This window comes from Parus major, chromosome 22 (genome assembly GCF_001522545.3).
Source record: "Parus major isolate Abel chromosome 22, Parus_major1.1, whole genome shotgun sequence".
Classification (NCBI taxonomy): Eukaryota; Metazoa; Chordata; class Aves; order Passeriformes; family Paridae; genus Parus; species Parus major.
This window is the reverse complement of record NC_031790.1, coordinates 3,156,270-3,168,526: the sequence shown is the minus strand read 5'-3', so window position 1 is coordinate 3,168,526 and position 12,257 is coordinate 3,156,270. Positions and strand designations below refer to the sequence as shown.

Sequence of the window (12,257 nt, the reverse complement as noted above, 5' to 3'; positions counted from 1 at the left end):
GAGGGGGTGTGGGGTGAGTGACCCTGGCACTCCCAGTGTGGCACTGGGCATCCCAGAGCTCCAGAACACCCCGGGTCCCTGGATCCCAGCACCTTCAGCTGTGTTCCCACTCCTCCACTCTCCAAGGCCGTCTGTGTTTGACACAAGCAGTGCCAGAGCGCCCAGGCCCCGGTTCCAGCCGTGCCTCCCCACAACTGGAGAGCTCAGAGCAGGGACAAGGTGGGAGCCCCAGGTGCTGTGGGTGAATCCAGGGTGTTGGAACTGGATTGGGAATGAGAGAATCCAGCCTGGCTGGGCCCTGCCCTGCTCAGAGCAGCGTCTGATACCCCACTCTGTGCAGATCTCACCCCGACAGCTGCAGGGAGGAGGAGGAGGAGGAGGAGGAAGAGGAGGAGGAGGAGGAGGAGGAAGAGGAGGAGGAGGAGGAGGAGGAAGAGGAAGAGGAATGGACCAGCTCAGAAATGACCTTTGAAATCCTCAGGTCCAACCTGTGACCGAATTCCAGGCTGGGGACAAACTGCAGGCACGGCTGCCCCGGTGCAAACTGAGCTTCAGGAGTGTCTGGCAGTGCTGCAGCCCCTCTGGGTGCCTGGGCAGAGCAGAACAGACACCAAGGGCACCTGGATCCAGCCAGGATCACTGGATCTCTCCCAGGAACGCCTGGAGAGTATTCCCTCGCTGTGGAAACCTCAGGGATGTGCCTTCCTGCTGGAGGAGGTTCCTTTAGGAACTCTCCTCGTGTTCCCAGTGTCCCACAGAGGGGATTTACTGACTCCATTCGCTGCCCTGCTCACGGCTGATGAAACAGAGCCCTGGCACTGCCATTCCCAAAACCAGAGACCCCTCTGAGCAGGCTGCTGGCTGCAGGGAGAGGCTCACAGTCCCTCATGCTCCTTTCCATGATTCTTTCTCAATGCTGATTTTTTTCCCTCCACAGACAACCAATTTCTTTTCCAGCGCTCTCTTTAAAAAGGCATTCATTAACAGCCGCCTGTGCTTGTGCCTACAAATGCCTTTATTAGGGTGAAAAATGGAGCAGGATCCCTTTGCTCTGCCTTCCCCACTATCACAAAGAAATACTCACCTGCTTCTTCGGAGAAATATAAAGTGCTGCAACACTCTGGACTTGCCTCACAATTCAGAAACTCCGGGATTTGGGTGAAAAATTGAAATAAAGGGATGAAATGAAGCCGCCGGCTCCTCAGTGCCCATCCCAGAGGCGCTGGGAGAACGTTCTGGGTTCTGTCAGAGATTGGACCTGCAGAGTCTCATCCCTGACCCTCCCAGGGTGTTCCCCAAGCCATAAATCCCACCCCAGGATGTTCCTGCTGTGCCTGAGGAGCCCCTTCACCTCTGCCCTCCCAAACTGCTGCTTTTGCCACCAAAACACTCGGCTTTGAGCAGAAACAGCCCAGGAACGGGCAGAGAGGAGCTCAGCTCCCACACAAAGCCTCCAGGCTCCCCCAGAACACTCCAGGCCCAGCTGAAGAGCCTCTCCAGAGCGCTGTGGGGTTAATGGGGGCACTGGGAAGAGCTGATCCCACAGCGAGGGGCTGAAAGGCTCCTGCTGCTCCTGCTCCTGCTGAGCCTGGCTCAGATTGCCATTTTGTGGGGCTGGGAAATCACAGCGCAGAGAAAAGTCAATAAAAATTCAATTCAGATAAAGGTCCTTTCAGCTCGGCAATGCAGGGGAATTATTGGCTCAGTGTTACGACAGTTAATGCAGTGAAATAAAAAATTGAATTTACACGTATTTAGACATTCAGACTGAATCAGCCAACAAAAAACTCTGCCATTAATTAAATGAAGGTTTTCTTACACTGTCCTTTTACTTCTGACAAATGTTTGTTTTATCCTGTCAAATGTTTACCCTGCTAAAAGACACCTTTCTAAATTGTCAGGAACTGCTGGAACACTCCCTGCGAAGTCTCCCTTCGGGTTCTGCCTTTGCTCCGGCCCTCCTCTCCCAGGGAACATTTCTCCCAGCTTTTTGCAGCTCATTTTTCCAGGAGAGGAAAGGGAAGATCTGAGCTGGGGGTTCAAAGGAAAAGGGTTCACCACAGGCTGGGGGAAGCAATCCTGAATTCTCTGCTGGCACGGGCGGTGTCAGGCTCTGCTTCTGTCCCAGGTCTGGTTCCGATGATGGGCTGAGGCTTGGAGCAGCTCCTGGTGACAGCCGTGTTTGGGGCTGTGTCTCTGCTGTCCCCCTGGCGTTTGGAGCATTTCCCCTTCCTGCAGCCCCCAGCAGGGTCTGTGGGAGGGGAGTGACGACCCCACAGCCCATCAGGGACATGAGGGGTGGAAGATCATCCCCCATCTTCCCTGAAGTCTCCAGGGTCAGCAGCTCCATCGTTTGTTCCCTGCCAACAGCAGCCCAGGGCCCTGCAGGGTTCCCGTGGCAGCCTCCTGGGGATGGGTTTATCCCGGGAAAGGAGGGAAGGTGTTCACCCTCTGCTGACTCCTGTGGTTCCTGGGATGTTCCTGCCTGACCACATCCATGGGAGTTTAACCCCAAACCCAGCCCCCCAGGCCTCAGAGCCCCAGAAAAGCGGGATTTACTCACAAGCGATGCGCACCGACGCCTTCCTGCTCTTGGAGGTGCCCAGGTGGCTCCAGGCCACGCACTGGCACCAGTAATCCTCGGGGCCGTGGAAATCCTCCACCTGCTGCCTCGTGACGTTGATGGAAACCTCGCGCACCTTCAGCCCTGCGGGGAGAGGCAGAGTGTCCTGGGGTGGCTTTATGATACTGGTATCCCCAATAGCCTGGTTTATTATTAATATTAATTCTGCACCTTTAAGAATGGCTCTGAGAGCAAGAGAGGGGGAAGAAGAAACTGCAGTTTGTGTTAAGGAAAACATCACTCCCACACATCTGGACTGTGGTGTCTGCAGCACAGACAGACAGCGGGACAGAGCTTCTCTCTGGCTTTTAGTTAGTTTTAGCTAGCTGAGGCAGAGGAGTTCCCTGGACCTTTGGTTTTTCCCTTTTTTCCTGGATCTGTGCAAGCCTGTTCTGGACTGAACACCCAGCCTAACCCTGGGAGCTCAGGCCTGTGGCCCACCGGGGCCTGGGCCTTGGCACTTTCTGGTGCCAGAGTGACTGATAAGAACCTGAGTGAGCCGAGCTACACCACATGAAAAGGACTTTTTCTTCCTAGATTTGCCATCCCATTGAACAGCAAGAGGTTTTATTATTTAATATTATTCAATTTCTGTTAAATAAACAGCTTTTTCCACTTCTCTCCAAGGAATTTTTTTTTTTTCTTTCCTGGACCAGTTGGTGAGGAGGGGTCATTTCCCTGGGGAAATCCCCATTTGGAGTTTTCCTCCCTAATTTGCCCTAAACTAGGACACAGAGTCAGCAGGGACAGGCAGCGGGGCGAGGCCGAGGCACCCAAACCTGCCCTTCCAGCAGCACTGCCGCTTGCAGCCAGGGAAAAGCCTTAATTACTTCACATCAATTAGTGCCACTAGTGAAATTCTGTACGATGAGCACTCATAAGGCACCGGGCTCCAGGAATTGCCCCCACCGTGATCTCTGCAGCTCCTCCCTCAGAATCCTTCACCCAGGATGTTTGTCTGGAATTCAATCAGGTGCAATAAAAATGTCTTTAAATGACATCTCCATGGCCTGTCAAACCTCCCTGGAGCACTGGGGGGGCTGAGCACCGTGGCCCCTCAGACCAGGAGCGTAAATTCCAGAGCTCCAGAACCCTCCCACACTTTTTGTGTGGCACCCCTGGGATATTCCCCAGCCCTGCAGCCACCTGCCATGACAGCCTGGGGAGAGGAAATCCAAGCCAAACCTGGCACTGGGAACCATTTGAAAGAGTCAGAAAAACATTAAATGAAAATAGAAAACATTCAGGCCTTGTTCCTGCTCCTCTCTCCTCCGGTGCAGTCCCCAGGCAGTTATTTCCCCTCCACTGGAAATGGAGGCAAACCCAATCTCGCCGTATTTCATGCCTGTGGAGTTTATAAAGCAGCAAGAATTCTAAACCTGAACTCCATAAAAATTGGCTTCCACTTAATCTCAGGCATCATTAACAGCTGGGCAGCCACTCCTCAAAGGCACTGGGAAGTCGCTGTGCTCCTCTGGCAGGAGGAGGGACGGGGTTCACTGGGGATGCTCCAAAAGGGGAAGCTCAGACAAGCTTTAAATTCTGTACAAAAATACAGAATGTTTGATACTTTTCCAGCCACAGGAAAAGGGGATTTTTTTCTTCTTTTCATTAAGGCTGGCTTACAATGAAACCCAGAGACAGGGACAAACCCTTGACAGCTCCCCAAGTTGTCTCCAGAATCCCTTCAGTCCCTCAAATATTTATTCCCCCTGCAACAAACAAACACAGGTTTCTTGGCTGCTTTTATTTGCATTTTGTTTTCCCCCGTGTTGATGCCGTTTTAAACAAAACTGTTTACAAAGCCTCCCTTTATTTCCTGACACGGTGACAACAAACCCTGAGGAACAAAGGCTCTGCCAGAGACCCTGCCAGGAAAACGCACCCCCTAAACAAAACCATCCCTGCTCTGCCAGCCAGAAATCCTTGGATTCTGGCATTAAAACGTTCTGCAGAGTGGTCTGTACAGGTTTAAGGTGAGAGAAACTCCATCACTGGAGCTTCAGTTCCCTCTGAGAGGATGGGAGTGCTGGGGACAGAGCAGGGTGGAGGGTTTGGGATCCCATTCCCACCAGGAGCAGCTTCCTGAGGGGAAAAACCCTCCCTGGATCATGCAGAGCTGTGCTGACCCCACTGCTCCCTTCACTCCCGAGCTGCTCTGGGGATTTTGGGAGCAGCAAACACAGACAGAGGTGTGGGAGCTGCCCCAGCACAGCCCCTGCTCACAACGACAGGATTTTGATACCAAACAAAAAGAAGTCATCACCTGATGATGAATTTTGGAGAAGCTGAAGCCATTTCTTGGCTCCTGGGTGCTGCAAATTTCTGAGCAGGCGTCAGTGAATTCAGGCATTTACAGCTCCAGATTTATTAAGGTGGAATATTCTCCAGCCCAGCTCTTCCTTTCATTGACACGGCGTTTAATTAATCTATAAATCAGCCTGCATTTAGTGTGGCAAACAAAGAGCGCACGGTTTGGGGAAGCTGGTGGTTCAGCGTTTTGAGAATGGGCCAGGCAGGAATTCAGGTCCTCTTAAAGGTCTCCCAATTCACCCATGGACAAAATGAATGCATCCAAAACTGCAGAATCTCGGAATTGTTGGGGTTGGACGGGACCTCTGGAGAGCAGGGGGTCTTTGGGGGGAGTTGTGCTTTGTTTATGGAGAAAGTACAGCAATTTCCATTTGTTTTAGGCACAACGACAGCAAGCAAACCTATTGGGAGATGAGGAGTATTCTCCATTTATCACCCCCGTATTTCACCAGCAAACACATCCACCTCCCTCTGCACCTCGGGAAAATCGCTCATGGGGAGTGACACCGGCTGAAAAATCCATGCAGATCAAAGCAGGCACCTCATAAACCACAGCGACATTTTACCTGCGACTCCAATAACTCCAATAAGCACCGCCAGCCCAACCCTTTAAATTATTGTGCAAATTAGAACCATCATCTTTTGTTTTACAGTAGAGCCGTGCAGAATATCAAGTGCTGGCTGTGGCACTGAAATGCTAATGGGCTCTGCTGGATGCTCGAGCTGCACAGACCGGTGCTGGCAGCAGATGAATAATTGCTCTCCGTGTACTAAACACAACGGAGCTGCAGAGAACTTCGGCATTTGTCAGCTTTATTTGTTTAAATGAGAAAAACACTGACAGCAGTTATGGCTGTAATCCTTCCAGTTATCAGACAAGGAAACTCTGCGAGCGGGGCTGAGCCTCTGCTGAACCCCAGCCTGAAATAGCCGGGCAGGGTCTGGAGTGTGCAGGAAATGCAGCAGAGGGAAATTAATCAGCACTTAATTACCAGACCTTCATCACAGCAGCATCCACGGGCTCGGCTCTCCCTTGATGAGGCAGAGCACAGAGAGAACAAAGTCCCTGCTCTGCCATGCTTGGGAATAAACAGGAAAAGCAGAGGCAGAGCAGCAAAAACACCACAGGGACACTCCAGGCAAAGCCTTCCAGACATCCCCAGGCAGCAGCGCTGCAAAACCCTCCCTGTCCTGCTGCTCCTCCTCACAGACACTCCTGGCCTACTCTGAGGTTTTTATTCCCCTCCTGTAAAACCAAAATCGTGAAACCCTGGTCTCTGTGCCCGTGCTGGTGACAAAGCTGAGCGTGGGGAGTCCCTGCCTGGGGCTCCCCCAGTGCGTCCCCTCGGCCAGGAGCCCCACGGGTGCTCGGACACGTCCCCTCCATCCAGCACAAGCCTCCTCCAGCCTGGGGCTCTGCTGGCTGCTCTTCCCTTCTCCACATGCAGCCTTTTGATCCCACCCGAGCAGCGGAAGGATGGGGAGGGTCGGAGCCTTTCGGTGCAGCGAGGCCCCAGAATCCCCTTTAACCAAAATCCCGTTTCTGGCACAAATCCCAGAGCGGTTTTTCCCAGCAGACCTGGGCTGTGCCTGGGGACAGGCTGGACTCCAGAAACCAGGGCACATCCACGCCAAAAGCCCCAACAGCTGCTGCTCCTGGGGGCTGAGGAAGAGTTCAGGCTGATTCCTGGCTATGGATGGGGATCATGGTGAGAGAATTCCCTTCCGTGCTGCCTCCCTCTGCATTTCTGTGCCCTGAGGACCCTCCTGGCACCTTGGGGCTCCTGGGCACTGCCCTGATTGCTCCACGCTGTGTTTTGGGTCCAGACCTTTGGGGCACCTCCAGCCCTGGGCTCAGCCCGACCCTGCAGCGCTCCTGTGCTCAGGGGAGCTGCCCACGGAACCAGGGATTGGATTTGGATTTTCTCCCAGTCCAAACCATCCATGATCCAACTCTGTTGCTCCGGGTCTCAAACCCCAGCGATGTCCTTTAAACCCCAGCTCGTGTTCCCAATCTTGGTTTGTTCTGTTATTAACCCAAAGCTTAGAAAACATAATTGCAGCACTCACAGAGAGATTTGCCGTAACCATATGGAAGGAAAGCTTTTAGGGACGACATTTCTCCCATATTGATTCAGCAGTGCCTTCAGAAGTAAAGGTTATGCCTATTAAATTATTTCTGAAAAGGTAACTGCAAAAATTAAAATTCATTCAGATTAGCATTTACAAAAAAAAAAAAAAACAACCCTTTAATACGAAATTTCTTCAGAATGTGTCACTTCAAAAGAATGCCAAGCACTACTTTAGGAGGTGCAACTTCTTTTTAAATGGCGTTTTTGCCTCTAAAAAAGGAATTTCTTGTGTTGCTGGAGAAGGTGTTGTACACAGAGCGCTGCTGCCAAGGCTGGGGGTTGCCTAGCAATGCTGGGAGGGGAGAGGGGAGAAAGCAATAACAACCAGAATTGTGGAGCCACAGCATTAAATCGGTCTGCAATACTTATCAGCTAAATGAGAAAGGCTCCAGGCTCTGCTCGGAGCTGATAAAATCTCCTGATCACTCCCAAACATCTCCCTTCTCTTCTTCTTCTCTTCCACACCCACTGGACACTGTGGAACTCTCCTGCTCGGGTTATTCCAACTCAATTCCTGCCCTGGCTGGGGCTGGGGGCAAACTCCAGGGTCCAACCCAACAAAAATTCCATAAAAACTGGGATTTGGGGCAAACTCCAGGGTCCAACCCAACAAAAATCCCATAAATATCCCATGAAAACTGGGTTTGGGGTCAAAGTCCAGGGTCCAACCCAACAAAAATTCCATAAAAACTGGGACTGGGGGCAAACTCCAGGGTCCAACCCAACAAAAATCCCATAAATATCCCATGAAAACTGAGACTGGGGTAAAACTCCAGGGTCCAACCCAACAAAAATCCCATAAAAACTGAAGTTTCCCTATTTCCTGCTCCAAACTGAACCAGAGGAAGCCCAGTTCCCTGCAGAGCTCCCTGGCGGGGTTGGAGCTGGGATTCCCGCTGGGATTCCCGCTGGGATTCCCGCTGGGATGTGTCAGGAGCAGCTCCTGGCTCACCTGTGGCCTCGTCCAGGCTCTCGAGGGACACGTGCTCGTTCTGGTGCACCCAGTCCCCGTTGCACTTGAAGAAGATCTGCATGGCGGGCACGGCCCGGCAGCGCAGCACGATGGGGTTGCTCTTGATGATGTAGGAATCGTCCGGCTCCTCCAGGAAATGGGGCAGGGTCCCCGGGGCCGAGGGGATGGACTCGGGCAGGGCCTCGCTGTTCTCATTTCCTGCAAGGCAACCAAAGGAAAAGTCACGTTTTTCACGTTCCTTCCACAGTCCCGTTTCACTGCTGGAGGGAGAAACCAGCTTTGGGTTTTATTTAGGATGGGTTTTACACCAGGAGCGCCTGCAGAGCTGCTGGGCTGGGCTTGGCGAGGCCAAACGCACACAGAGGAAAAAAATCAAATAATTGAAGTGTGAGAGCTGTCAAAGTGCCACAAAACAGCAGCAAACTGCCCCACAGGTGGAACTGGGGGTTCAGAAGCCGCAGGATGTGAGTGGAGAAGCTTTCACCACTCCTGCACATCCTCTCAGGACTGTGATCCCCAGCTGCCATCAGGCCAAGGGAATTCCTCCAGCAGGGGATGAGCCCAGGGCCCTCCGCTCCTGAATTCCAGAGGCGCTGGAACAGATTCTTTGCCTTCCCTCCCATCCCATCAAATCCTGTCAAAGCCGGGAAATTCCCACTGATCTCCGGCACTGCTGCGGTTTATTTCAGCACTTTGTCAGTTTTTGGCCGGAATTCAGAGGAAAGCAACAGATCTGAGTGAGAAGGGATTGGTTTCTGCAGGAGGAGCAGAGAGCACCGAGCACACCCGCTTGGGATGGGGGGAGCTGGGGTCAGACAGGAACAGCCGAGGGCACCAGGGAGGTGACCCAACCCAAAGCAGTGAAATTAAGGCGGATGAGAGGGAAGTTGTGGTGCTGTGAAGGAAAATGAAACCTTTTCCATGTCTGGGAGATGCCAGACTAACGAGAACGGTGTTTTATTTCTATTAAATCCCAGAGCTGTCCCTCAGCACGGAGCTCTGTGTGCAAACACTCCCCGAGCTGTGCTGGGGAATCACAGCCACCTTCAAACGAGTTCAGCGCTTTCAAGCCCTTCTCAGGGTGCTTTATAAAATATTATCACAACTTTCAGCGTTTTACTCCCCAACATTGATGCCAATTTCCATCTTGTCAGTCTTCAGCAACCCTGCGTCCCTGCAGGCTTTATTAAATCCGAGTTTTATAGGAAATAACAAAAAAATGTCATAAGATTTTTGGAGAGGTTTGGAAATCCCACCAAGGCTCCAGCAGTGCTGGGGTGGAGGCAGAGCAGCAGCTGAGGCCAAGGAAGGATCACCCAGCTGGAGAACTCCCAGTGACCCCGAGTTATTCCACTGAATTTGCTATTTAGGGCAAGGCAGAAAGGAGACAATCCCAGCCCCACTGACATCCAGGGCGGATTTCTCCTGGCAGGTTGTGTCTGCATTGAGTGCTCTGGCTTTTTTTGGGTGTCAGGCAGATTTTGGGGCTGGGAGTGGCTCCCTCCCGATGGAAACCTCTCAGGTGACCAGGAAAATGTGGGTGCATCTTTTCCCTTCACCGTTTTCCTTTGAAAATCCAGCCGAGGTCCAAAGCAGGAACGATTCCCCCTCACACCCACGGACAGATCTTGCTGTATTTTACAAATGGAATTGCCTGAATTCCTCGTTTCAGGATGTTCCTGCCCCAGGAGGAATCAGCACAACATCCCTGGATAAAGAACATTTTCCCCTCTCCTAAAGTGCCCTCAACACTCAGGATTTCACCTCAAAGCCTCTTCCTCTTGTGATCGCCTTTCTTGTGCCCCAACTGGAATCCACATCCCCCAGAAGCTGCTGGAACTTTCCCAGGGGCTGACTGCAAATCCCTGAGGTTTTCCATGTCAGTTTTTGGCACTCAGGCCCTTCAGAACTACACAAAAAAAGCTGTTTTGTAGCAGCAGGAAATGACAGAAGAGCAAAGCCTGACACACAATTCTTGTGCTTTTCATTCCTGGAAAATTACCTTTCAGGAAGGGTTTTGTGTTTTATGCTCTGCACGCGAGGCCAAAAGGGACTTTAAATCTTTTTATGACAATAATAGAAATGAAAAAGAAAGGAGGGGAAAAAAAAAGTTAGGAAGAAGCATTAAATTCTTCTCTGAAATAAACACACTGCTGTTGTCAGAACACATTAGGAGATCTGGACAGCAGCAGACAGGGATGAGTCAGTATTTCAAAACTGATTAGGATAATTTAGATGTTAAAATGAGATCTTAAACCAGCGAAAAACTGTGAATTCTGAACTCTTTTTTTTTTTTTTCAAATTAAGAATTATTTGAAGTGAGCAGCATTATTCTTTCTACATCAGAAAACCCAAAACAAACAAACAAAAAACAAAACCAAAAGTTAAAGTGTCCCCAACAAACAAAGTTACTCATGATAAATACAAATAAATCTGGCAATAAATTGTGCAGAGACTTTTCCCAAGGGTCTAAACACAACTTCTTTTATACATTTTGGTACTAGAAAAACAAAGCTCTAAAATTCCCAAACGGGGCTGAATTCCACTCTCTGATCCAGCAGCCCTGGGGTCAGAGGGAGCTCTTTTCCCTCTCTTCTGGGATTTGGGATTTGGGATTTCCCTCTCTGCTGGGGTTTGGGATTTGGGATTTCCCTCTCTGCTGGGATTTGGGATTTGGGATTTCCCTCTATTCTGGGATTTGGGATCTGGGATTTCCCTCTCTGCTGGGGTTTTGGATTTCCCTCTCTGCTGGGGTTTGAGATTTCCCTCTCTGCCCAGGGTTTGGGATTTGGGTTTTCTCTCTCTGACAAGGTTTGGGTTTTCCCTCTCTGCTGGGGTTTGGGATTTTCCCTGATTCTTGGCACTGCCCTGAAGCAATTCCTCCTGCAGGAGCCATTCCCACATACAAACATTCCCAGTTCCCTCCAAGCTCCCTGTCCAGCTCAGGAATTCCTCCCTCTTTGGTTCCTTTTCCCATTTACAGATGCTGGCAGCAGCACTGGGTTATTCCCTGCTGCTCTGGATGTTTTCTGTCCCATTCCAGAAGGAAAAAGCCTTTTCCCAGCTGGAAACATCCCAGCCCCTCCTTTGGACAGCCCCATTGAGGAGCAGAAACACGACTGGAGATGCCCAATATCCCAAATATTCACATTCCTCCCTTTCCATGTGTCCAGCGCCGCTGATCCCTGCTGGCCTCCAACCCCTGCAGCCAGGATTTCCCCCAAAGAAATTCAAGTGCCTTTCCCACGTGTGCTCAGCTTGCCAGGGAAGTCAGGGCATGGAAAAATAAAAAGCCTGATCCAGAATAGAGAATTTCCTCATGCCTGGAACGGTTTCCATGATGAAATTTGAGTCATTATTCAGTCAGAAAAGCAGCTCGGTGAGATTTGCCTACATTTGCTTAATCAGATGACCCTGGTCCCCACGCAAAGTGGGTTTTTTGGAAAGCGCTCAGAAATTGATGGGAATGGCAGATTTTGTTGCCCACGTGAAATCCTTTAATGCCTCTGCTGCTTCCCCTGGCTGGGGGATTTGCTGAGGCCCCAGGACAGGGAATTTAGCAGAGACTAAATTTGGAGAGATGGGAGACCCAGAAACAAATCCACTCCAAAGGGAACTCCCAGCTCATCCCGTCCCACCCCTGCCACGGGCAGGGGACCTTCCACCACACCAGCTGGCTCATCTCCATTTGTTCCTATTTTTTCAGTGCTTTTAGCAGAATTCCTGATTTTCTTCCTGGCTGCTGTACAGCCCAAAGCCAGATTTAGTTTCGTTAATGAACTTCAAATGCCCTTTCCCCACAATACAGTGGATTTCTTACTGGGTGTTTACAATTTTCCTTGTGAGGAAGAACCCTCAATAAATCGGTGAACTCTCAATAAATGAATGAACCCTCAATTAATCAATGAACCCCTCAATTAATCAGTGAATCCCTCAATGAATCAATGAACAATTAATCAACAAACTCCTCAATAAATCAGTGAACCCTTAATTAATCAATGAACACTCAATTAATCGATGAACCCTTCAATAAATCAATGAACTCTCAGTAAATCAATGAACCCTCAATAAACCAATGAACACTCAATGAATCTTTGAATTCTCAATTAATCAGTGATCCCTCAATAGGGTTCTCTGATTAATTGAGACCATGAATGATAAATGAACCATAAATCAATGAATTCTCAATAAATCAGTGAATTCTCGAGAGACCAAT

The 12,257-nt window shown here is 50.4% G+C and overlaps 2 protein-coding genes across 2 annotated transcripts in view; both read right to left on the bottom strand.

Moving 5' to 3' along the window:
* LOC107213832 (netrin receptor UNC5D-like) overlaps positions 1-2,350 on the bottom strand; it is a 47,921-nt gene extending 45,571 nt beyond the window's left edge. The window contains exon 1 of the mRNA XM_033519396.1: positions 2,273-2,350. Within this exon, the coding sequence (XP_033375287.1) occupies positions 2,273-2,350 (78 nt within the window). The remainder of the gene's footprint in view (positions 1-2,272) is intronic.
* Positions 2,351-2,540: 190 nt separating this feature from the next.
* LOC107213860 (netrin receptor UNC5D-like) lies at positions 2,541-8,263 on the bottom strand. Its single transcript, XM_033519474.1, has 2 exons — positions 8,021-8,263; positions 2,541-2,707 (listed from the first exon to the last, which is right to left on the bottom strand). The coding sequence occupies exons 1-2, from the start codon at positions 8,100-8,102 to the stop codon at positions 2,556-2,558; spliced, it is 234 nt and encodes a 77-aa protein (XP_033375365.1). The 5' UTR covers positions 8,103-8,263; the 3' UTR covers positions 2,541-2,555.
* Positions 8,264-12,257: the final 3,994 nt, after the last annotated feature.